Source organism: Ambystoma mexicanum, chromosome 1p (assembly GCF_040938575.1).
Source record: "Ambystoma mexicanum isolate Mex_15411 chromosome 1p, UKY_AmexF1_1, whole genome shotgun sequence".
Classification (NCBI taxonomy): Eukaryota; Metazoa; Chordata; class Amphibia; order Caudata; family Ambystomatidae; genus Ambystoma; species Ambystoma mexicanum.
Genome location: NC_090921.1, coordinates 201,433,071 through 201,459,583, shown reverse-complemented (window position 1 = coordinate 201,459,583; position 26,513 = coordinate 201,433,071). Strand labels below are relative to the sequence as shown.

The window sequence follows — 26,513 nt, the reverse complement described above, 5'->3', positions numbered from 1 at the left end:
ACCAGCTGGCCTATGTATTTGTTTTTTGGTCTACTTCCCCTGTACTGCACTCCCCCCTCCCCTTCCCCTTGCACTTTTCCCTTCTCCCTACCCCTGCACTTGCACAATCTCAATGACACCTGGCCTAGTAGTACCGTTGTCTGTCTTCCCTTGTTCCCCACTCCCTGCCTCATCGCACCTTGAAATACTTGCGTATAGGTCATATTATGTCATGTCATATGTGTGCCTTTTGGTCACACAGGAGAGCTTGTGTTTAACTAGCTAGGGATGCAGACGATGTGGCACTTCCATGGCAACTATCTCAGGGTGGTAGGGTTGTGACAGTTGACTGTCTCCTTGTCATCATCGATTGTCACCTGGTATGTGCCAGGCTTGTGTGCACACCGCTGGGTCCGGGCTTCCTCGCCACGTGCCCTGTCCCCTCCCAGGGGCAGCCCCTGTGCCTGTGGTTGGGGATGTGGGGGCACCACCATGTCCACCGGGACGCCTTGCCGTGTTGCAACATTGTGCAGGACACATGCTGCCACAATGATCCTGCACACTACTGGTGGTGCATAGAGTAGCTGCCCGCCAGAGCGGTCAAGGGAGCGGAAACGTGACTTGAGCACTCCAAATGTGCGCTCCACTATGGCCCTGGTTGCAATATGGGCGGCGTTGTATCTTACCTGGGGTGGTGTGGTGGGGTTCTGGATTGGCGTCATCATGTGGTTGCTCAGAGGGTAGGCACTGTCCCCTGGGGAGGTGTAAATGGTTGTGAGTATTGTGGTTTGGTCATTTGTGTGTGTGTGTGTGTGACATGCATGCATGTGCAAGGGCATTTGTACTCACCTAGGAGCCATGTGTCGCCATGCTGCCCAGCTTCCAGGGCCCGGCTCAGGGTGGACATTCTGTATATGAAACTGTCATGGGTGCAGCCAGGGTAGTTTGCATAGACAGAGGTGATGATTCCCTTTGCATCGCATACCACCTGTACATTGATGGAATGCCAGTGCTTGCGGTTTCGGTAGATGTGCTCAGTGGCCCTAGGTGGACGTAGGGCCACATGGGTGCAATCTATGGCACCGAGCACTTTGGGGAAGTGTGCCGCCCTGAAAAAATCCATGACAACGGCCTGCCTTTCTGCGAGTGTTCTGGCATGTATATGTGCCTGCGGACTGAGGGGCGCGCTGTCATGATTGCCAGTACCTGGTGTAGGCAGCGTGACTGCGTGGCCTGTGAGACCCCCCCCCACTATGGCAGTAGTCCGCTGAAATGACCCAGTGGCCAAAAAATGCAGGACATTGACCAGCTTCTCCAAGGGGCTCAATGCTTGGGAGCAAAGGGTGGGGGATGTAAGGTCATCTTCCCACTCCCTGACCAGGTCTAGGATGATGTGGGGTGGAAACCTATACCTGCCATAGACCTGGTCGTCAGGCATCCCAAAAAGGCTTGTCCGTGGTGCGAATATGCGTGCCCTGGCTATTCTCCTCCTCCTGCGGTGTCCCACGATCAGTGCTGCGACAAATGGGGCATTCATCGTAGCTGTATATACCTGTTTGTTGTTTGCGCGCACTTTTATACTGTGCACGGGGACGCTTCCGCCTGCCTTCGTGTGGCGGACGCGTTGACGCCTGTGTGCGTCTTTTGCCGTGCGCGGGTTTCCCGTATTTGGATCCATGAATACGGGTTGTTCGCGTGCGTGTTGGCGTTCCGTGTAGTTCCCTGCAGTACTTCGCCAGTTATGCCTTCTTTTTCACGCGTTATTCCCCATTCCGCGTGTTACGCCCACTGTTCTACCCACTTTGGTTGTGTGCGCCGCGCTATGTGCGCTTTTGCTGTGCGCGTAGCGCACGCCGTGTATGCCTGCGTGCGCCATGGCTGGATTGGGCGCACGGACAGCGGGAAACACGCACAACGTCTTCCTTGAATCGCACACGTGCGCTGCATTTCTCGCGCTTGCGCTACCTTGCGCCTGCTTGCGCATGGATTTTCGGCGCACGTTTGTTCCATGAATCGGCCCCTTAGTCTTGGAGATAATGGAAATTGTATGGGCAGAGGAATGATCTTTCAGGCAAAGAGACTAGCTAGGCTATCAAAGATGCCTGGGGTATTAGAGACTCTGAGACACCTGTTCATGGACTGTAATTGACTGCATTATCTTTGCACTTATATTTTTGGTTATTTCAAAAATGGGCAATGAGAACTGTTTTTGCAGTCATTTTGGTTGTGCTTCCTACTTGGGAAGGATAATTCATTAATTACTTACAGACCCATGGAGCAGCAGACAAGTTAATTGAGATTGTTGGACAACTAGTAACTAGTTTTATATTGTGTCAGTGTGTTTGTAAAGAAGACATTATGTGATGGCATGTTATTGTTAATGCAATGCTCAATTTCACGATTTGCAGTCTCCATGAATATTTAGGGGCCGATTAATTGAACAAACGTGCGCCGAAAATCTTCGCGCAAGCAGACGCAAGCGTAAAAAAACAGGCGAACGCGCACGCGTGTTCACCTCGGGATGTGCGCCAAACCCGTGCATGGCGCACAAGTCACTGCAACATCCCGAAAGGCGTGCGCGACACGCACAGTGAAAGCGCACAACCTCGGCGCATACACCAGAAAGTGGGCGGAACACGGGGCGTAACGCGCGGAATGGGGAACAACGCGCAAAAATAAGGGCGTAACTGGAGATGAACTGCAGGGAAGCAGACGGAACGCCCACACGCACTCGAACCACACATATTCATGGAATCGAATAGGGCAAAGCCACGCACAGCCAATGACACGCACAAGCTGAAACACGTCCGCCACACAAAGGCAGGCGGTAGAGTCCCAGCGCATCACAAAAGTGGCAACATACAGCAATTGGGCCTGTGTGAGCGGGGCACGTGTATTGCGGGGGTGCTCGGGAAGCAACACACGCGATTGAGCGGGGTAGTGTATTTCGGGGTCGTGCGGGAAGTTACACACGCGATTGAGCGGGGTACGTGTATTTCGGGGTCGCGCGGGAAGTTACACACGCGATTGAGCGGGGTACGTGTATTTCGGGGGTGCGCGGGAAGTTACACATGCGATTGAGCGGAGTACGTGTATTTCGGAGGTGCGCGGGAATTTACACACGCGATTGAGCGAGGTACGTGTATTTCGGGGGTGCGCAGGAAGTTACACACGCGATTGAGCGGGGTACGTGTATTTCGGGGGTGCGCGGGAAGTTACACACGCGATTGAGCGGGGTACGTGTATTTCGGGGGTGTGCGGGAAGTTACACACGCGATTGAGCGGGGTACGTGTATTTCGGGGGTGCGCGGGAAGTTACAGACGCGATTGAGCGGGGTACGTGTATTTCTGGGATGCGCGGGAAGTCACACACGCGATCTCATCAGGGTACGTGTATTTCGGGGTGCGGGGGAAGTATCCCACGCAACATCAGCAGGGTACGTGTATTCCAGGGGTGCGCGGGAAGTTCCATACGCAATTCCATCAGGGTACGTGTATTACAGGGGTGCGCGTGGAGCAGCACACGTGAATTGCACGTGTGGGTCCTCCCAGGTGTTCCCTCTACACCCTCCACGGCCCCTGCAGGTGGCACACACCACAGGGGCCTACCCAGCACATGTCATGCAGGCACCCCATCCACCATGGCCATGCCCACCAGCCAACCCACATGTCAACTTGCACTACTGCCCACCAACGCATGTCCCCCTGCACCCCCAGCCACCAGGGGCACCCTCCACCAGGCCCCCACCCATGTCTCCCAGCACCCCCACCCCCCAGCCACCAGGGGCAGCCTCCACCAGGCCCCCACCCATGTCTCCCACCACCCCCATCCCCCAGCACTGTGGGTCACCTGCCAGCAGGCCCCCACCCATGTCCAACTCATGTACCCCACCACCCCCACCCCCCAGCCACCAGGGGCAGCCTCCACCAGGCCCCCACCCATGTCTCCCACCACCCCCAACCCCCAGCACTGTGGGGCACCTGCCAGCAGGCCCCCACCCATGTCTCCCACCACCCCCACGCCCCAGCCACCAGGGGCAGCCTCCACCAGGCCCCCACCCATGTCTCCCACCACCCCCACCCCCCAGCACTGTGGGGCACCTGCCAGCAGGCCCCCACCCATGTCCAACTCATGTTCCCCACCACCCCCACCCCCCAGCACTGTGGGGCACCTGCCAGCAGGCCCCCACCCATGTCTCCCACCACCCCCACCCCCCAGCCACCAGGGGCAGCCTCCAGCAGGCCCCCACCCATGTCTCCCACCACCCCCACCCCCCAGCACTGTGGGGCACCTGCCAGCAGGCCCCCACCCATGTCCAACTCATGTTCCCCACCACCCCCACCCCCCAGCACTGTGGGGCACCTGCCAGCAGGCCCCCACCCATGTCTCCCACCATCCCCACCCCCCAGCCACCAGGGGCAGCCTCCACCAGGCCACCACCCATCTCTCCCACCACCCCCACCCCCCAGTCACCAGGGGCAGCCTCCACCAGGCCCCCACCCATGTCTCCCACCACCCCCACCCCCCAGCACTGTGGGGCACCTGCCAGCAGGCCCCCACCCATGTCCAACTCATGTTCCCCACCACCCCCACACCCCAGCACTGTGGGGCACCTGCCAGCAGGACCCCACCCATGTCCAACTCATGTTCCCCACCACCCCCACCCCCCAGCACTGTGAGGCACATGCCAGCAGGCCCCCACCCATGTGCAACTCATGTTCCCCAGCCAACATGTCATCACAATCTAGATCCCTGGTCCCTATGGTCAGCCTCCAAATGCAAAACACCCACCCGAGTATTGCATCCACCCACTCATAATTTGCAATTAGATCACAGAACACCAATTGCAAGTTCCGAAACAAACACATTTCCCTCACATACACCCAATGGGTGTCAGTGAATCTCAAAACACATATCATGAAATGCATGAAACCAATGAGATACCACACATTGAAGTTCACCAAAAAAAATATGTATTAAAGGAAACATAAATAGAATAAAAAATGAAGAAACAGAAACGTGAATGTAAAAAAACGAAAAGAAGCATGTCCGTTAAAAAAAGCAAAACCAAAATAAAATTCCAAAGTAATGTTGTCCAAAGTCAATGTCCACAAAACAAAATCCAATGGGAAATAAAAAAGAAAGCCATTGCTCCATGGTTAAAAAGTGAAAAAAAATACAATCCAACTGCGAACTATGTACATGGGAACAAGCCAGGGTCCATTATCCCAACAAAATAAAGGAAACCTATCTAACTACACTAACTAATAAAATAAACTATATACAAAAATGTGGCCAATGTCCGAAAGGTCCAAATAAAATAAAAACAAAAATGAAACCTAACACTACCTACATAACTATGTACAAGGGCAGCGGGCTAGTTTCACGGCTCACTTGTGGATGTCCCGGGCCAGGGCATCATCGAACTCCTCCTCAATGTCCCGGAGGCGGTCCTCCTCCATGGCCCAGAGGGTCGCAGGGCCGTCGACGTCTCCACCTCCAAACCCCTGCGGATTGCCTCGAGGCACTCGGCCCGCCTCAGGGCCCTCCGCATGGAGTTCTCCGCCCTGACCATTGTGAGCCATGCCTCTTCCGCCCGCTGCCGCACCGCATCTATGGCGTGGCCCAACCGCTGCCACACGGAAGACACTATCTGTCCTGGGTCCTCCTGCCCTCTGGCCGATGCCTGCCCCTCCGATGTTGAAGGCCCCGAGCCTTCATGGCTCCCACCACATTGCTGCTGCTGCTGTGCCTCTGCCCGTGCACTGCCTCCTGCTGCCTGCACATCCTCCGCCGGCTGGGGTGCAGTCGTAGATGTGGCCACCCCTGCGGGACGTCCGACTCCCGACTGTGGCAGGGATGCCTCCTCCACCAGCCTGACCGCACCGTCAGAGGCAGCTCCACAGGGCACCCAGGTGACTGATGGGTGGGAAGATGGCACAGAGGACGACTGGCACGTAGGGGGTCCAGTTGAGGAGGGGGTCGGAGCAAGCCCCTTCAGACAGAGGAATCCGGCCTGGGTGACCTGTCCCAGCAGGCTGACGTGGTCAACCAGCCATTCGAGATGACGTGCAGTCTCTTCATGAAAAGACTGCAGGTCACCTCGCATGGCCCGTTGACGCAACGCCACACCAGCCAGGACAGGCTCAACCCGGACCTGGATAGCCACGTCCGCAGGCAGAGGAAGGCCAGTTGACGTGAGCTCATCCCCTGCCTGAAAAGGGTCTGGACGTAGGCATCCCTGCTGGTGCAAGATGATGCAGGGACAGGATCAGGGACAGGATTGCACACAGGCACCTCCGCGGCAGCCTGTGCTGCCTCCTGTCCCTGGTCCTGCACTGCACCACTAGCACCAGTGGAATCCCCACCTCCAGACCCCGTCTCTGGTGCTTGCACGGACTCCTCCTCCACCAAACCCCCCACCAACCTGGATGACTCCGTGCCATCTTCCCCTGTTGGGCCCTGTGGGGTCCCAGCTGCCCTTTCTGCTGCCGAAGAGTCCAACTCCAACCTCCGCCTCTTGGACCTCTCCCCGGCAGCTGCGGCCTGGGACACGGCACCGGACTCCTCCCTCCGCGACGAGATGACACCATGGGAGGGGAGCCGGGCCTTGCGTCTCCGGCTGGCGGTGGGATCCCCGCCGCTGTGCTCCACAGCACCTTCTCCGCCCTCTTCATCAGTTGACGCTGCAGACGGGGAGAAACAAAACACAGGCATCAGGGCACTGTACATTGGACACATACACAAATGACAATTGTACATGAGTGGCATTGGCAAACCTCAGACATGTCATCACAATCCCCAACACACATGTCATTACAACTCGCACACATGAGCCATACCACAGCCATATCGCAACTGCCACCACCATCCATACACATACAACAGCATGAGCAGCAAAAGGTGAGCCAGACATCACATGCAACACAGGAAGTGCACCACACATGTGCACAAACCACCACACTTGCATGCATGTGTACACCTCTGCCAAGTGTCGCACTGTTCAGACGGGCATCCATGTCACATCTGCCAATCAGGCTTCCACATACTGCTGTCACATGCATCCATGTTGCATCACTGTTGCACTCTTGTCAAATACACACACATGCACATGTATACAGTGCTGATACATGCAGCCAAAAACAACATACATGCGTGACATCACGGACATGTCTACTTACATACACATTCATCCAAACATGTGTGCCCACACAACTGCATTTGGCATGCAAGCCTACACACACAAGCACCATCCATGTCTCACACATTACAGCCCTCGCATGTGTCAGCCCCACGGCCCTGTACACCCCCACCCATACTCGACCCCATACAAACAGATGTGCAACCTGCACACTACTGAATAATCACCACACGCACTACTCACAATCAGGATGCATGTACACTCACCGCTCGACTCCAGACGGGCCTGCTTCTCTAGGACCTGGACGTGGAGCGCTGGGGATATGCGTTCCAGGACCCTCTTCTGTTCTTCCGACAAGTGGCCCCGGCGCCCCTTGGCATCTGCTGCCTTCAAGAGGCGCCGGGCCTAGTTCAGGGTCCTGGACCTGAAGTCCTCCCAGCGCTTCTTGACATGTTGTAAGTCGCGGACTGCCACCCACTCCGCGTTGATGGCAGTCACGATGTCAGTCCAGATCCGAGTCCGTCCTTCCTTGTTGGCGCGGGAACTTCCGAAGAGGGCATCATACTGCCCCAGGACTTGCTCCACCAGGACACCAACTTTGGTGGCACTGAAGCTGGTGCCCGTCTGCCTCTCTGGCCGGGGGTTGTCAGTGGTCCCAGATGGTGTTTGCCCCGACATGAAAACCCCAGAGGCAGGAGTGGGTGGGCAACTGGGTCCTGGGGCTGGGCTGTGGAGAGATGGAATCCCAGTCGGGAGTCTTCGGTTCCAGCAGCGGTGGTCACAGCAACAGCACCCCTGGCTGATGTGCAGGCAGCAAATGCCAGGGCACGTGGGCAGCAGGCAGTCAGGCAGCAGCAGATGGCAGGTGGGAGCTTGCTCGGGGCTCTGGGGGGCAGTAGTTCAGCCTTCTGGGCAGGAGCGTGGTCTTCCGTGTGCTTACGCGTGGCCAGCTTGATACGGAGTGATTTGGCACGTGAAAAATCTGCACGTCAGCGTGTAATTCGAGGAAAGGCCCTTAGCGCGTAAGCGCGTCTGCACGCATCGCATTTTCATTGGACAGAAGGCCCCTCAAGCGCAAGCGCCCCTGTGACGTGACGCGTACAGACGTGCATGGGCATTACAGCGCACGCGAAAAACTGCACGTCCGCGTGTAATACGAGGAAAGGGCCCATGCGCGTAAGCGCGCGTGGAAAACTGCACGTCCGCGTGTAATACGAGGAAAGGCCCTTAGCGCATATGCACGGCAGCACGCATATGCGATTTCATTGGACCAAAGGCCCTTAGCGCGTGAGCGCGTCTGTGACGTGACGCACCCAGGTGTTTCCCTCATTGCATGTGATGACAGAACACACGTGGATTTCCACCAATCGCGTGTGAAATTTCCCGGCACCCCGGAACACACATACCCAGGCTAATCGCGTGTGGAACTTCCCGCGCACCCTGAAACACACGTACCCAGGCCAGTTGCGTATCCCCTCCGATCACATGCGATGACACTCAGACCGTAAAAAGACCCGCGCACGGCAAAAGACGTACACAGGCGTCAACGCGTCTGCCACACGAAGGCAGGCGGAAGCGTCCCCGCGCACAGCATAAAAGTGCGCGCAAACAACAAACGCGTATATACAGCTACGATGAATACCCCATTTGTCGCGGCACTGATCGTGGGACACCGCAGGAGGAGGAGAATAGCCAGGGCACGCATTTTCGCACCACCGACAAGCCTTTTTGGGATGCCTGACGACCAGGTCTATGGCAGGTATATGTTTCCACCCCTATCATCCTAGACCTGGTCAGGGAGTGGGAAGATGACCTCACATCCCTCACCCTTTGCTCCCAAGCATTGAGCCCCTTGGAGAAGCTGGTCAATGTCCTGCATTTTTTGGCCACTGGGTCATTTCAGCGGACCACTGCCATAGTGGGGGGGGTCTCACAGGCCACGCAGTCACGCTGCCTACACCAGGTACTGGCAATCATGACAGCGCGGCCATTAGTCCGCAGGCACATATACATGCCAAGAACACCCGCAGAAAGGCAGGCCGTTGTCCTGGATTTTTTCAGGGTGGCACACTTCCCCAAAGTGCTCGGTGCCATAGATTGCACCCATGTGGCCCTACGTCCACCTAGGGCCATTGAGCACATCTACCGAAACCGCAAGCACTGGCATTCCATCAATGTACAGGTGGTATGTGATGCAAAGGGAATCATCACCTCTGTCTATGCAAACTACCCTGGCTCCACCCATGACAGTTTCATATACAGAATGTCCGCCCTGAGCCGGGCCCTGGAAGCTGGGCAGCATGGCGACACATGGCTCCTAGGTCAGTACAAATGCCCTTGCACATGCATGCAAGTCACACACAGACAAATATCCACACCCTAATAATCTCAACTATTATCACCTCCCCAGGGGACAGTGCCTACCCTCTGAGCAACCACATGATGACGCCAATCCGGAACCCCACCACACCACCCCAGGTAAGATACAACGCCGCCCTTATTGCAACCAGGGGCATAGTGGAGCGCACATTCGGAGTGCTCAAGTCACGTTTCTGCTCCCTTGACCGCTCTGGTGGGCAACTACTCTATGCACCACCAGTAGTGTGCAGGATCATTGTGGCAGTATGTGTCCTGCACAATGTTGCAACACGGCAGGGCGTCCCGGTGGACATGGTGGTGCCCCCACATCCCCAACCACACAGGCACAGGCGTTGCCCATGGGAGGGGACAAGGCACGTGGCGAGGAAGCCCGGACCCAGCTTGTGGCCACATTTTTCACCTAAACTCCCACCCCTGCGGAGTGCACACAGGCCTGGCACATACCAGGTGAAAATCGATGATGACAAAGAGACGGTTAACTGTCACAACCCTACCACCCTGAGATAGTTGCCATGGAAGTGCCACATCGTCTGCATGCCTAGCTACTTAAACACAAGCTATCCTGTGTGACCAAAAGGCACACATATGAAATATGACATGATATGGGCCATACACAAGTATTCCAAGGCGCAATGAGGCAGGGAGGGGGGAACAAGGGAACACAGAGAACGGTACTTCTAGGCCAGGTGTCATTGAGATTGTGCAAGTGCAGGGGTAGGGGGAATGGGAAAGGTGCAAGGGGAAGGGTGGGGGGGAGTCCAGTACAGGGGAAGTAGCCCAAAAAAATAATACATAGGTCGCCTGGTGGCAACTACAAAGGTAAGTGCAGACAAGTGCTGGGAAGGGAGAGCTGTAGGGATAGAGAGACAGTACTGCAGTGCAGGGGTTGCCAGGGAGGCAGTGCAAGTGGAGAGTGGCTGGGCCAGGGACCAAGGTTGGTGAGAGTGGCCCAGTTGCAGCTCCTGTGCAGTTCCAGTGGAGAATTCTGCAAGGGAGAGGCAGACAGTAAGCAGAAGCAAAGAGGAAGGACTTGAGGTGCTTCCAGAACTGGAGATGATTCCCCTCATGTTCAAGTCAGGCCGGAAGTCTGTTCCAGGGGGAGGGCCCTGCTGCGGAGAGAAATCTACCCCCAGCTAGTTGCTCTGAGAAGCGGATGACCTGGACATGCAAGGTGGGCATCACACACACCTGCAAAACAGGCCATGGCCATCACTGTCATGTCACTCAAACCCTCCCAAACATCAACATGACATGGCACGCAATACCCATACACCAATGCAGTAACGATAAGGTACACATTGCCATGTCCTAAATGCACAGTGGCATCGGACACTGCTGCCTGACCCGGAATCAGATGAAATGACAGACCAACAAAATCTCCCAGCCAAAATAAGTCATTTCCAAATGCATTACAACAGTCGTAGACGTAACATCACAATGAATGCCTGTCTACATGCACATTATGCATTGCAAAATCAACACTGCAGCTCATGTGTGCAGTGTCCTACTCCTGCATCACACTGCTCAGCGCACAGCACAGTGAACAGCCATTGTGTGTGATGCACACCCTGAGCATCACATCTAAGTGACAGACCACGTCAAACATCAAATTAGGCATGTACTGGATCCATGATCGGTCACACAACATGTGCTGCCGGGACACAGTGGGCACCAGAAGGCAAACAGTGTACACGTGGATATGCAAGGGTGGGAGTACATGTAGTGCATCAGAGTGCAAGTGTGTGGTTCTGCAAGGACATGCACTCCACATATGCATGTGCACTCAAGTGACCATCAGTGTTCCCTACACATCACATGTGAACATCCACCATGTGTACACCCCAGCATGTCAAACCAAAACTATCCCCTCGCACCTGAAAGGAAAACACAACACATGAACAGGCATTGATCAGCAGAACACAACATGTACATAGGTTACCACCATTACTATGTCAGAGTTCCCATCACACTGCAGGGCAAGGCAACTATCAACAACAACCCCCCCTCCCTCACAAATGACCATGACCCACTGAACAACTGCACCTGGGTCATGGAGCCCCCAACCCTCAATTCCACCTGGCCACAGGATCACCTTTACCCTTCGTCACCATCTCCCACCTTGTGTGTAAAAAGTTGCCTGAACCCTCAGAATCCACACTCATTTCCAAAATCACAAAATCCAAGGCATAAAAACGAACCCGAACACCCTCCAGTAGATGACTTGACGTAGCAGTACATCACAAAGGCCAAGTACTACCACAATGATGCAACAACCAAGGTAGCACAGCAAAACAATGTCACGACAGGATGTGAGACATGTGTGGTACATGACATAGGATGATGCACCATGAATGGATGTGTACTGTCACAGGTCCCCTGTACAGGCGTGGGAGTGTCACGAAACAACCACCCCCACCATGTCCCGGGTGCCTGCAAGGTCAAACTCACACAGGCCCCTGAGACCCTGGTGCTGAATGAGGTTCAGGGATATGCAGTCGGGACAGGTGTTGACACATTGGATGACTGGAATGAGTGGCAGGAGAGGGGAGCAGGAATGACACATGAAACTAGGGAATGCACGAAAATGTACAACCTGCATGAACACATACACAATCCAAACAAACTTGGACATCATTGTCATGGTCTTCTGTAGTCCAGGCTCAGGAGTGGTATGAACCAACCACCCCCTCTAGGGTTTTGGCGCCTGCAAGCTCGGGGCTTACACAGGCATCCGCAACCCCAGTGGGGAAAGAGGGTCAGGGAACGTTGCTTGGATAGGTACGGGAAGCAGGAACACCGGGTAGAGGGTACAGGTTTCAAAATTGCATAGGACCACGGGTGATTAGGGAGAAAAAACATACCAAATTGAACCACACATACGTCCATGCATCAGTACACTCCCCAGCAAGCCTATGCAGAGCAGTTCGAAAGAAAAACAAGACACTTAGCTCTGGTTTTGAGTGCTGGCCTCCTGCCTGCGCACTCTCAGGTCCGGTTACAGGAGCACTGCAATGCTGCAAAGAGAGCCACAGTCAACAACCTGTATGTGCCAATTACACAAAAACACAACACCAAACATGCCCCATAGCAACAAACTACTCTACAAACAGACAATCTGTGGTCGATGCTTCGTACCCATATATAACATCACCCATGTGACGGGTGATACACAGTCAATGCAGTAAGTCAGCCGCTGGTGGGTGCATGGCAAATGGAACACCAATGTGTCACAATTCACAAAACATGCAATGTTCCCTGGGTAAGCAGATAGACCTATATAGCAAGCCATGACTACAGAGCAAGTTGCGTACCACCATGACCGAAACAAAGTTGGCAGTGCATTTATCATGAAGTACGTGGAAAAGACATGCACTGCACCCGAGTATGTCCCTTGCTGTATGTCCCTGTGAGCTGCCCCTTTCCATGTCTCGGAAGGCTACATGGTTGATACAAGTGCCTCAATGGACCTTGGTGTACCGGAGGGTATGTGCCACTGCCCCTGCATGTGTCCCAGACAACCCTACTATCAACAGCCATCAGTCCACAAACACATCTGAGCTGCATTGTGTGCTTCAACACCAATATTCGTCTAAGCTCACCCTCAGTGCTGTGACTAAGCCTGCATGTGCAACTCGCCTGGTGCAAGCTTTGCTGTGTCGTGGCCCCCCTGTGATGCTCACCTTGCCTGGAGTTCCTTGGAACATGTCAGCAGTTCTAGGATGTGGGTCTGCAATCACTGTGCCTCTGCTTGTGCACACATGTGCATGTGGGCACCAACAAACGGGTCCAGAATTCCGTCGTCCAATGGGCCATGTCTGCTGGCAAAGGTGCTCTGGAGGCTCATCCCCCTGCAGAAAGGGCATGAAACACATGATTAATACTTCAAAGTCATCTGTGTGTGTCTCATCAGGCATCTCATTACTTGCCCATGTCAGAGAGTCACATCACAAATCATACCATCAGTTCGTCTTTCACCTCCAAAGTGTGGAACACTATCTACAGCATGAATTGCAACAAGCACATGTACAGGAAAGATATGAAACATACTACACAATGCATAGCAATCAATGTCCACATTAATCATGACACACCCCATCTAGCAAAAGCTGAACAGTGGACAATGACACCTAAATCATCCCCACTAGGGGTGTCAACACAAGTCACACAGCACCAGACATGCCACAGATATGACAGTCCAAAGCCCTTGTGTAAAATGCTGTAACACCGAACCATCCTTGCGAGCCCATGGATAAGGGAGGCAGGAGTGGCATATGTGAGTTAAGGAACCCAAGCAGCTAACACATACACAAGACAACCATGAAGGGCCCAGCTGGAACAGACAGTGGATGCCTTCAAAAGCCACAAACCACCGCACCGTCACATGAAAGCACAATAGACTAGCAATTTTAAACTAAATCAACTATTAACTAATTACACTAACTATGGAAAACCTACATTACCTATTTAAACTAACTTTCAAACAGAAACTTAACTAACTAAACTAAAAGAAAAATCAAAAATGGCCACATATGACCCGGGGGGAGGGGAGGTACCCAGGAGGGGGGAGGTACAGGGTGCTGCTCAACATCCACATGCGATGATGCTGAGCCAAAAAAAAATTCCTCCATGGGCTCAACGACTGCACAGCACGACCTATGTGGGAGATAGATGGTCGTCCGAGTCTGGCTCATCCTGGAAAGGAGGACGTGGCACAGTAGCCTGGCCACACCTAGCTGCAGCTTGCCCCTCGTCGGCAGCAAGTCTGCCGGACGGGTGAGCCTGGTTCTGTGTGGCGATGTGACGTAGGTCTGCATGCAGAACCTCCCGTGATACACGTGCTTCCTCTTGCAAGGTAGCACGTGTAATACGGAGTTCCTCCTGCAAGGCCTGGCTGGACAACCGCTGCACCTCCCGGCAAGCCTGTAGCTCAGCCGAGATGGTACGCTCAAGCTGTGCAAACCTCTCCTCTGCCTGCTGCCTCTGGGACATCATAAGGACACCCAGAGTGGATCTGGGGGAAGCATACTCCTCCCTCAGGGCATCCATGTGCGCCTCTGCGTGAGCAGCAATTGCTTGACGCAGAGACGACATTTCAGCCTGGCGTGCCCTGTCTGAGGCCGCCATGCCCAACCTGAGCGAGCGGGCCGTGGACCGTGCCGCCTGCTGCTGGAGAAGCACCTGCCTAGCAGTGGGGAGCACAGATCGGGCCACACGCTCCATGCTCTCAGCGATGTTCTCCATTGCTGCCCCCTGCCGTTCGGAATTGGCAGTCATGTCTTGCTCCCACTCAGTATACAGCGGTTGCGTGCGGCGACCGTGTTGCCGGGCTTGACCCCTGCGGGACCCAAGGACCGGGGGTCCTCGCTGTGTTGGCACCGCCTGCGGCTGCACGACTACATGCCCCCGTCGACGTGATGTCCCAGGCACATCAGTGACTGGTGTGGAGGGTGACCCTGCGTCCCGATCCACCACAGGCGGAGGAACCAAGACTGTCTGATCCCTCAGTGCAGGTGTCGCAGACAGACGAGTGTCCACATCAGAATCACTCACCCCTGACACATGGACTTGATGCTCATCCAACTCAACATGGACGTCAGAGTCGTCATCAAGGCTGGACTCATAGGCAGCCAGAGACAAGATGGACTGCAGCACTTGGGGGTTTTCGTGGCCTACCACCCCACGACCCCCACTAGTGCCGGGTTGATGTGGTGTTACCAACCCTGTGTCTGGCATGACAACACCATCCTCTGCCTCCATTGCGTCATCACCTGAAAAATAGAGAGAAAAAGGTCAATACACATGTCAGAAGCACACGACACACACACACACCGACAGCAAAGGCATCCGGCAGACATGTGACACACAACATATGACCTGGCATGCATGCTGGGTATACTTTGAATAGCTTCTGTGATCTGACCTGTTGAAAGGTGGCAGTTTCCATGGAAGTGGGTCTATGCAGTGCAGAAAATGTGTACGCCACTCACTACCTATATGTACAAGCACTACATGGTGTGTGCCAGGAAATGTGAAGGCAGTGCAATGTCAAATTCAGACATCGCGTGCATTGTGCATTCAATGTGTACCATGTCTAGAAGCCAAGCACCCCTCCACCCCAGTACCAAAGCAGGGATGCCTAGCATGGTATCAAAAGGCTGACCATACACCTGTGTATTGACAGGCAGTGTTGACTGGCATCAACAGCTTAATGTGATTCAAATTACAACACTGCAAATGATGCTGGGACAGTGGGCAGGACACATGATGGAAACTCCGGAGGCCGCCCACGTGTGAAGAAGACACAACAAGAGTTGGACAGAGTCATTGGCCATTGAACAGGCTGAGGCCTGTGAGCCACACAGATTGTCAGGGCCTAAACATGTGTGCAACGCAGGACTGAGCCACAGTTGACATGGGAAGGCTGATGATATGGCAGGCAATGTATGTAACCAAGGACTTATATTACAGTGATCATCCAGTCAAGGACACATAGGGGCATGCGTGCAATGCACATGGACCATGAATGGGCACTCATGTCCCTGCGGGACATCTGACCCATGCACAGTACAAGTGAGATACCCTGCATCGAGTACTAAGGCTTTACCACACGGCATATGTCTGGCAGATTCTACGCTGGAAGTTAGCATCTACACAGGACACATGAACAAGAAAGTACACATTGGCAAGATTGAAGCAGACCAGTGCAAAGGTGGAACTGGGGAGCAGAGTGGCGGAGGAGGGGCAAGGGAGCATGCCTAAATGGAGTCCCGCATGCAGGCAGAGGAGACATGCATGACGGTAGCATTGCATTACTTACACATCAGATCCATGTACACGTCACATGTAGCAGCAATCATGCACAACACATCCCATAAGTGAAACACACACGTCCTCAACAAACACGCATCAACACTCACTGGACTGGGCATCAAAGTCCAGCATCTCTCCCACTCCTTCGACCAATTCAGGTGGTATGAACTCCGCAACGAGAGCCTCATGCGGAGTGAGTTCTTCCTCCTCTGGTGCAGGCCCACCGCCAGTCACCAGAGTCAAGTTGTAATTTGAGGCACGCTTGGCCTTAGTGCTGCGCTTGATGTCATTCCAACGCTTTTTGCACTCCTGCGCCGTGCGCACCTCATGGCCGAATGAACTGACATGTTCCGCAACATGCTTCCAGTGGGTGTCACGTTGGGCAGCCGTGGTCTGACTATTGGCACCCACTAGCATGTCACGGCTGTGGCCCCGCACGTAGTCCACGAGGAAGTCCAGTTCCTGCTTACAGAAAGGCTTCTTCCTCGACGTGCAGGAGGTCATGGCTGTGTGTGGGGTCCCAGCCTGTGCTGCAGGTGCAACCTTCCTCCTCTTGGACTGTGGTGCAGACCCTGGCTGGCTAATGCCGCCCTGACCAGTATGGCCAGTGGGTTCGGTGGATTGAGCCAAGGGAGTGGCAGGTGGAGGGATGACCAAAGGCCTGACTTGTGTCAGTGGCAGCTGGGTGCCCACTAATGGACCCTGCGCAGCAACATCAGCTGTGGCAGGGTCATTGACCGCAACGGTCCTGGTTGGCAGACTCACAACCGGGGTGCTGTTGGGTGCATCTGCCCCTGCACTTGCCAACACCCGGCTGTTCGGGGCAGCAGATGACATGACTGCCCTAGGGACACGTGTCTTGGTCTGAGCAGCCCGGCCTGCCCGTATGGTTTCCCCCCTGGCCTGTTGGAGATCTACCAAGGGCTCTTCAAGTGCCAACGCAGCCTGCGCTGGCAGACCCTGAGCCTGGGTGGCGGTGTCCACAGCTGCACCTGCAGCTACCACTACCCTTGGGCCCGTGGCAGTCGATGGAATGGACTGCCGGGTCATATGGGTGCCAGTGCCAGATGCAGGAGCTGCATCCCCCGGAACCACAGGGGGTGGTGGCATGGCTGCACCGACAAATGGCACAACATTGCGCTTAAGTGGCGCACCCCTGCCTCTTCCCCCTCTGTGGCTCTCCTGGACACCCTGGAGTGCCCCTACTCCCTGGTCACCACGGCCACGTCCCCGACCACGCCCGCCACGAGGAGTACGCCCAGCTGAGGCGCCCCTCACCTTTGGTGGCCTCCCAACCATGGCACAGATGTAGTAGTGCTGGCACAGATGGAGTGGTGCCAATGGGAGGTGTACACCACAATTGACCTGGGCAATTGGGGTGAAGGGGGTGGGAAGCAAGATGTTAACAGCCCCCCTGCACCTGCAAGGCTGTATGTGACCCCGGTGATGTGGTGACGGGTCACGCAACGCTCAGGCACCCCAAAACTGCAGTAAAACCGTGCACGCAATCCTGCAGCCTACGTGCGTGGATTCAACCTCCCGCAGTATGCGGTGGAACCCAGTAACACGAATAACGCGTACGCGTGGGACACGCAGGCTACTATGACATCGAAAATGGGTGCGATACACAGGGGCACCCACAGTGGGAAAAAGAGCATGTGCGACTCACCGTCTGACTAGCGTGATGCAGAAAAACACGCGTAGCCAATACCCCCGCCAAAAGAAGAGATACGTCCTTGATAGCTGTGAAGTTGTGATGGCGCGCGAAACAACAGGAAGCAGCAACACACGTCGGTATCCACGAAAGGCACGTACAGCAAACTGCTGGGCCCGCTCACCTTTAACCCGTGCTGAGGGAAACGCACACGCGCGCGTCACGTCACTTACGCGCATGGGCCCTTTCCTCGTATTACATGCGGACGTGCAGTTTTTAACGCGTGCTTACACGCATGGGCCCTTTCCTCGTATTACACGCGGACGTGCAGTTTCCACACGCGCTTACGCGCATGGGCCCTTTCCTCGTATTACACGCGGACGTGCAGTTTTTCACGTGTGCTGAAATGCCCATGCACGTCTGTACGCGTCACGTCACAGGGGCGCTTGCGCTTGAGGGGCCTTCTGTCCAATGAAAATGCGTATGCGTGCAGACGCGCTTACGCGCTAAGGGACTTTCCTCGAATTACACGCTGACGTGCAGATTTTTCACGTGCCAAATCACTCCGTATCAAGCTGGCCACGCGTAAGCACACGGAAGACCACGCTCCTGCCCAGAAGGCCGAACTACTGCCCCCCAGAGCCCCGAGCACGCTCCCACCTGCCATCTGCTGCTGCCTGACTGCCTGCTGCCCACGTGCCCTGCCATTTGCTGCCTGCACATCAGCCAGGGGTGCTGTTGCTGTGACCACCCCTGCTGGAACCGAAGACTCCCGACTGGGATTCCATCGCTCCACAGCCCAGCCCCAGGACACGGTTGCCCACCCACTCCTGCCTCTGGGGTTGTCATGTCGGGGCAAACACCATCTGGGACCACTGACAACCCCCGGCCAGAGAGGCAGAGCGGCACCAGCTTCAGTGCCACCGAAGTTGGTGTCCTGGTGGAGCAAGTCCTGGGGCAGTATGATGCCCTCTTCGGAAGTTACCGCGCCGACAAGGAAGGACGGACTCGGATCTGGAATGACATTGTGACTGCCATCAACGCGGAGGGGGTGGCAGTCCGCGACTTACAACATGTCAAGAAGCGCTGGGAGGACTTCAGGTCCAGGACCCTGAACTAGGCCCGGCGCCTCTTGAAGGCAGCAGATGCCAAGGGGCGCCGGGGCTACTTGTCGGAAGAACAGATGACGGTCCTGGAACGCATATCCCCAGCGCTCCACGTCCAGGTCCTTGAGAGGCAGACCCGTCTGGAGTCGAGCAGTGAGTGTACATGCATCCTGATTGTGAGCAGTGCGTGTGGTGATTATTCAGTAGTGTGCAGGTTGCACATCTGTTTGTATGGGGTCGAGTATGGATGGGGGTGTACAGGGCCGTGGGGCTGACACATGCGAGGGCTGTAATGTGTGAGACATGGATGGTGCTTGTGTGTGTAGGCTTGCATGCCAAATGAAGTTGTGTGGGCACACATGTTTGGATGAATGTGTATGTAAGTAGACATGTCCGTGATGTCACGCATGTATGTTGTTTTCGGCTGCATGTATCAGAACTGTGTACATGTGTGTGTATTTGACAAGGGTGCAACAGTGATGCAACATGGATGCATGTGACAGCGGTATATGGAAGCCTGATTGGCAGATGTGACATGGATGCCCGTCTGAACAGTGCGACACTTGGCAGAGGTGTACACATGCATGCAAGTGTGGTGGTGTGTGTACATGTGTGGTGCACTTCCTGTGTTGCATGTGATGTCTGGCTCACCTTTGGCTGCTCATGCTGTTGTATGTGTATGGATGGTGGTGGCAGTTGCGATATGGCTGTGGTATGGCTCATGTGTGCGAGTTGAAATGACATGTGTGTTGGGGATTGTGATGGCATGTCTGAGGTTTGCTAATGCCACTCATGTACAACTGTCATGTGTGTATGTGTCCATTGTACAGTGCCCTGATGCCTGTGTTTTATTTCTCCCTGTCTGCAGCGTCAACTGATGAAGAGGGTGGAGAAGGTGCTGTGGAGCACAGCGGCGGGGATCCCACCGCCAGCCGGAGACGCAAGGCCCGGCTCCCGTCCCATGTTGTCATCTCGTCGGGGAGTGAGGAGTCCGGTGCCGCGTCCCAGGCCGCAGCTGCTGGGGGGAGGTCCAAGAGGCGGAGGTTGGAGTTGGACTCCTCGGTAGCAGAAGGGGCAGCTGGGACCCCACAGGGCCCAACAGGGGATGATGGCACGGAGTCATCCAGGTTGGTGGGGGGTTTGGTGGAGGAGGAGGCCGTGCAAGCACCAGATACGGGGTCTGGAGGTGGGGATCCCACTGGTGCTAGTGGTGCAATGCAGGACCAGGGACAGGAGGCAGCACAGGCCGCCGCAGAGGTGCCTGTGTGCAATCCTGTCCTTGATCCTGTCACTGCATCATCTTGCACCAGCAGGGATGCCTACGTCCAGAGCCGTTTTCAGGCAGGGGATGAGCTCACGTCAACTGGCCTTCCTCTGCCTGCGGACGTGGCTATCCAGGTCCGGGTTGAGCCTGTCCTGGCTGGTGTGGCGTTGTGTCAACGGGCCATGCGAGGTGACCTGCAGTCTTTTCATGAAGAGACTGCAAGTCATCTCGAATGGCTCGTTGACCACGTCAGCCTTCTGGGACAGGTCACCCAGGCCAGATTCCTCCGTCTGATGGGGCTTGCTCCGACCCCCTCCTCAACTGGACCCCTACGCGCCAGTCGTCCTCTGTGCCATCTTCCCACCCATCAGTCACCTAGGTGCCCTGTGGAGCTGCCTCTGACGGTGCGGCCAGGCTGGTGGAGGAGGCATCCCTGCCACAGTCGGGAGTCGGACGTCCAGCAGGGGTGGCCCCATCAACGACTGCACCCCAGCCGGCGGAGGATGTGCAGGCAGCAGGAGGCAGTGCACGGGCAGAGGCACAGCAGCAGCAGCAACGTGGTGAGAGCCATGAAGGCTCAGGGCCTTCAACATCGGAGGGGCAGGCATCGGCCGGAGGGCAGGAGGACCCAGGACAGAGAGTGCCTTCCGTGTGGCAGCGGTTGGGCCACGCCATAGATGCGGAGCGGCAGCGGGCGGAAGAGGCACGGCTCACAATGGTCAGGGCGGAGAACTCCATGCGGAGGGCCCTGAGGCGGGCCGAGTGCCTCGAAGCAATCCGCAGGGGTTTGGAGGTGGAGACGTCGACGGCCCTGCGGACCCTCGGGGCCATGGAGGAGGACCGCCTCCGGGACATAGAGGAGGAGTTTGATGATGCCCTGGCCCAAGTGAGCCGTGAAATTAGCCCGCTGCCCTTGTACATAGTTATGTAGGTAGTGTTAGGTTTCATTTTTGTTTTTATTTTATTTGGACCTTTCGGACATTGGCCACATTTTTGTATATAGTTTATTTTATTAGTTAGTGTAGTTAGATAGGTTTCCTTTATTTTGTTGGGATAATGGACCCTGGCTTGTTCCCATGTACATAGTTCGCAGTTGGATTGTATTTTTTTTCCACTTTTTAACCATGGAGCAATGGCTTTCTTTTTTATTTCCCAATGGATTTTGTTTTGTGGACATTGACTTTGGACAACATTACTTTGGAATTTTATTTTTGGTTTTGCTTTTTTTAACGGACATGCTTCTTTTCATTTTTGTACATTCACGTTTCTGTTTCTTCATTTTTTATTCTATTTGTTTCCTTTAATACATGTTTTTTTTGGTGAACTTCAATGTGTGGTATCTCATTGGTTTCATGCATTTCATGATATGTGTTTTGAGATTCACTGGCACCCATTGGGTGTATGTGAGGGAAATGTGTTTGTTTCTGAACTTGCAATTTGTGTTCTGTGATGTAATTACAAATTATGAGTGTGTGGATGCAATACTCGGGTGGGTGTTTTGCATTTGGAGGCTGACCATAGGGACCAGGGATCTAGATTGTGATGACATGATGGCTGGGGAACATGAGTTGCACATGGGTGGGTCCTGCTGGCAGGTGCCCCACAGTGCTGGGGAGTGGGGGTGGTGGGGAACATGAGTTGGACATGGGTGGGGGCCTGCTGGAAGGTGCCCCACAGTGCTGGGGGGTGGGGGGGTTGGGAACATGAGTTGGACATGGGTGGGGGCCTGCTGGCAGGTGCCCCACAGTGCTGGGGGGTGGGGAGGTTGGAAGACATGGGTGGGGGCCTGGTGGAGGGTGCCCCTGGTGGCTGGGGGGTGGGCGTGGTGGGAGACATGCGTTGCACATGGGTGGGGGCCTGCTGGCAGGTGCCCCACAGTGCTGGGGGGTGGGTGGGGGAGACATGGGTGGGGGCCTGGTGGAGGGTGCCCCTGGTGGCTGGGGGGTGGGGGTGGTGGGATACATGGGTGGGGGCCTGGTGGAGGGTGCCCCTGCACTGCTGGGGGGTGGTGGGAGACATGGGTGGGGGCCTGGTGGAGGGTGCCCCTGGTGGCTGGGGGTGCAGCTGGACATGCGTTGGTGGGCAGTAGTGCAAGTTGACATGTGGGTTGGCTGGGGGTCATGGCCATGGTGGATGGGGTGCCTGCAGGACATGTGCAGGGTAGGCCCCTGTGCAATTCACGTGTGGTGCTCCCCGCGCTCCCCTGTAATACATGTAGCCTGATGAAATCGCGTGTGGAACTTCCCGCGCACCCCTGAAATATGCGTACCCTGCTCGCACGGGCCCAATTGCGTGTGGAAATTCCCGCGCACCCCTGAAATACACGTACCCTGATGGAATCGCGTGTGCCACTTCCCGCGCACCCCTGAGCTACACGTACCCTGCTTGCATGGGCCCAATTGCGTGTGGATATTCCAGCGCACCACTGAAATACACATACCCTGATGGATTTCTCGTGTGGCACTTCCCGCGCACCCCTGGAATACACGTACCCTGCTGAAATCGCGTGTGAAACTTGCCCCGCACCCTGAAATACACGTACCCTGCTGAAATCGCGTGTGGCACTTCCCGCGCTGCCCTGAGATACGCGTACCCTGCTCGCACGGGCCCAATCGCGTGTGGAAATTCCTGCACACCCCTGAAATGCACGTACCATGCTGAGATTGCGTGTGGAACTTCCCCCGCACCCTGAAATACACGTACCCTGCTGAAATCGCGTGTGGCACTTCCCGCGCACCCCTGAGATACGCGTACCCTGCTCGCACGAGCCCAATCGCGTGTGGAAATTCCCGCGCACCCCTGAAATGCACGTACCATGCTGAAATCGCGTGTGCCACTTCCAGCGCACAACTGAAATACACGTACCCTGATGGAATCGCGTGTGGAACTTCCCGCGCACCCCTGGAATACACGTACCCTGCTGAAATCGCGTGTGGAACTTCCCCGCACCTCTGAAATACGCGTACCCTGCTCGCACAGGGCCAATCGCGTGAGGTACTTCCCGCGCACCCCAGTGATACACGTAGCCCGCTTGCCGTGCTGGTACAGGGTTAGTGCAGCCCTTTGCGCTGGATTGGGTATATTGATGGCTTTTCCCTGCGCGAGAGGAGTTCTTGGGGGCGTAACTGGCGCTGCTGCAGGGTTGCGGCGCCACTGTGCGCCACGGCTGGTTTTGAAGGCTGGAATCCATGAATACGCTGTGCGCGGAAATGGATTTTAGCGCACGCGGCTGGCGCAGGGATTCGCACGCACACACTGTGCGCCTGCCGCGTGCGCCACTTGTGCACTGAATTCTATGAATTACCCCCTTCGTTTTTTAGAAACCACATTTTACTAAGCGATAATAAGAAAAAGAAAAATAGCATGTATGTGAATTTAATATGCTAAATTAAGATGTTGTTTTATAATGCAAACACAGATAAATTATTGCATCATTCTTGTTTTTGCAGATTATACTGAATGCATTCAATGCCAATGGGACCATTGGCCCAATGACCACAAGAACAAATGTGTTCTAAAGACTATAGAATTCCTCGCTTATGATGAACCGTTGGGATCTTGCCTGACAGCAACCTGTGTTTTCTGCTCATTGATCCCAATTGCAATAACTGAGCTCTTCATCCTTCACAGGAACACACCCATTGTCAAAGCCAACAACCGTACTCTCAGCTACCTTCTGTTAATCTCCCTCACCCTATGCTTCCTCTGCTCGTTAGCCTTTATCGGTTATCCAACACCAGAGAAATGCCTACTCCGCCAGGCAGCCTTTGGTGTAATTTTTGCTCTTTGTGTCTCTTGCATCTTGGCCAAAACCATAATAGTAATCATTGCCTTCAATGCCACAAAACCCAACAGTAACTTAAATAGATGGGTCGGACCAAAATGTTCTTATGTGGTCATCACTGTCTGTACATTTATTCAGATTCTTTTGTGTGTCTCTTGGCTATTACACTCCCCTCCATTCTCAGAAAACAACATCAATACCCATCCAGGAACCATAATAGTGGAATGCAATGAGGGCTCCCCCGTTGCTTTCTGGTGCATGCTGGGATATCTTGGCCTTCTGGCAACCAACAGTTTCATAGTGGCCTTCCTAGCCAGAAAACTACCTGACAGCTTCAATGAGGCTCAGTTCATCACCTTCAGCATGCTCGCCTTCCTCAGCGTCTGGCTTTCATTTATTCCAGCCTACCTCAGCACCAAAGGAAAGTACATGGTGGCCATGGAGATATTTGCAATACTGACTTCTAGCTCTGCTTTGGTTGTGTGCATCTTTCTTCCCAAATGTTACATCATCCTGTTAAGACCACAAATGAACACAAAGGAATATCTGATGGGTAAGAAAACAGGACATGTCAAGAAAGATAGCTCCACCCACATGTTCCCTGAGTAATGGAATTAAAATGTGCTTTTAATTTTCTTTTGTTATGTATTGTCTGCTGTAGATTGCTGAATTTAAAGTGGTAGAGGCATATAAATTCTACTTCTAATATTAGCAGTACAATCAATATCCACATCATATATGCCAACATGTGCATTTTATTGTGGATCTGTGTTTACCAACTGCTCAACAGAAGTAGTGCAGGCAAGAGATTTCTGACTTTGACAGGCAGTTTTTGTCTTTACTTTAAAAGAGTAATTGATTGAAATGCTATAGATCCAGCATGCATATCTCGGATAAGACTTCCTTGCTTCCTTGGCTTCACTTGTCATTCGATGTTGAGCAATGAGAGTCATCCCCCTGAACCCTTTGAAACAGGTGCAGGGGGATAGGTGAAATGACAGCAGGTTTGTTTTTGATCCTGCCATGATTTGTGTTTGAAGTGTGACAGCAACAGTTTAAACTGATCAAAATGTGCAATTCAAACTGATTTCTTTGCAATGACATTGTATTTGAAAGTGGTAGTGAGAATATTGTGCAATCAAACAGAAAGCAAACTCCTTTGGACCTTGCCTCTTTCGCTCTGTAGCAACCACTGTGCTCTTAGTTTATTGCATGGAAATAGCATTTGGCTACATATTTACTGACAATAGGCTGGTCAGATTATTGTTTTACGGACCAACAACAAAAAGCTTTGCTAGCCCTTTTTTCTCAACCTTAAAAATGTGAAGTTTTAGAAGTGAGATAGTCCAGATATAAAAAGAAAGACACATCTCATTCATGTCAGTAATATATTGCTTGTTAGATAACAATGGCATGATTTCTCTGTTGACACATATTTTGCTTGGTATGGAAGATTTGGTGGAAGGTCAGAATTCGAATGTTTGGGTTTCATTTTCATTTTCATTATATTATTTTGCTAAACTTTGCCCACGCTTTCTTGGCCATTAGCCTTTTCTTTTTCGGTCAGAGTGTCTTCTACTGTAGTTCCCTTTAGTTGCATCTACTTTTTAGTGGGTTGATCTTAGTAGCTGTAAAATATTATTTGATCAAATGTGAAGCCTTGCAACGAAATACCAACAGACACAACAAAGAAATAAGAGAAAGCATATGTTGTTATAGTGAAATAAGTGATACAATGAAAAGAAGTTTCTGTGTTTATGCTGCTATTTTCGATAGGGAAAACGACAGAATGTTATGACATGTGATATTTTTAAATATTTACAATGCATCACAGCATATCTCTTGATAGACCTTTACTTTATCATATTGTCATTGCAAGTAAAAATGCCACAAAGAACACAATTTCATTTTACATGTAATATCAACATTGTTATCCTATTTTGAAAGATAGTGGTTTGTTTGCATAGAAGTCAGCTGTTTTGTGAAGCAGGAATGCCTTGATCCATTACTCATCATTTTGATAAATGGTTAAAATAGTGAATGAGTAAATCTATGCTTGCCAAAGTCAAAGACATGCTTCCAAACTCCCCAAAATATATTTAAATGCCAATATTCTGCCTCCAAAACCCCAAATTCATGGACCTATATTTAAAGAAAATTTGAACATCAATTATTCCATTGAGTGGTTGATTGCTAATTTCAATTTCAAATAAGCATATACTTAGGGCATGTCATCAGCCATAATCATTGGCAGAGTATTTGTCCTCATGGCTAATGTGTCAAGTCCAATGAGCTGCTATTAAAATGATCATTTTGAACATCAGAATGTCTGTCTCAGATACTTTATTCGTATTAATGTATCACACACGCCAATGCGATTTAGCTAAAAAATCTA

At 53.5% G+C, this 26,513-nt stretch overlaps 1 protein-coding gene across 1 annotated transcript in view; it reads left to right on the top strand.

The window, feature by feature from the left end:
* Positions 1–24,727, top strand: part of LOC138468055 (extracellular calcium-sensing receptor-like) — a 146,959-nt gene extending 122,232 nt beyond the window's left edge. The window contains exon 6 of the mRNA XM_069608487.1: positions 23,784–24,727. Within this exon, the coding sequence (XP_069464588.1) occupies positions 23,784–24,727 (944 nt within the window). The remainder of the gene's footprint in view (positions 1–23,783) is intronic.
* Positions 24,728–26,513: the final 1,786 nt, after the last annotated feature.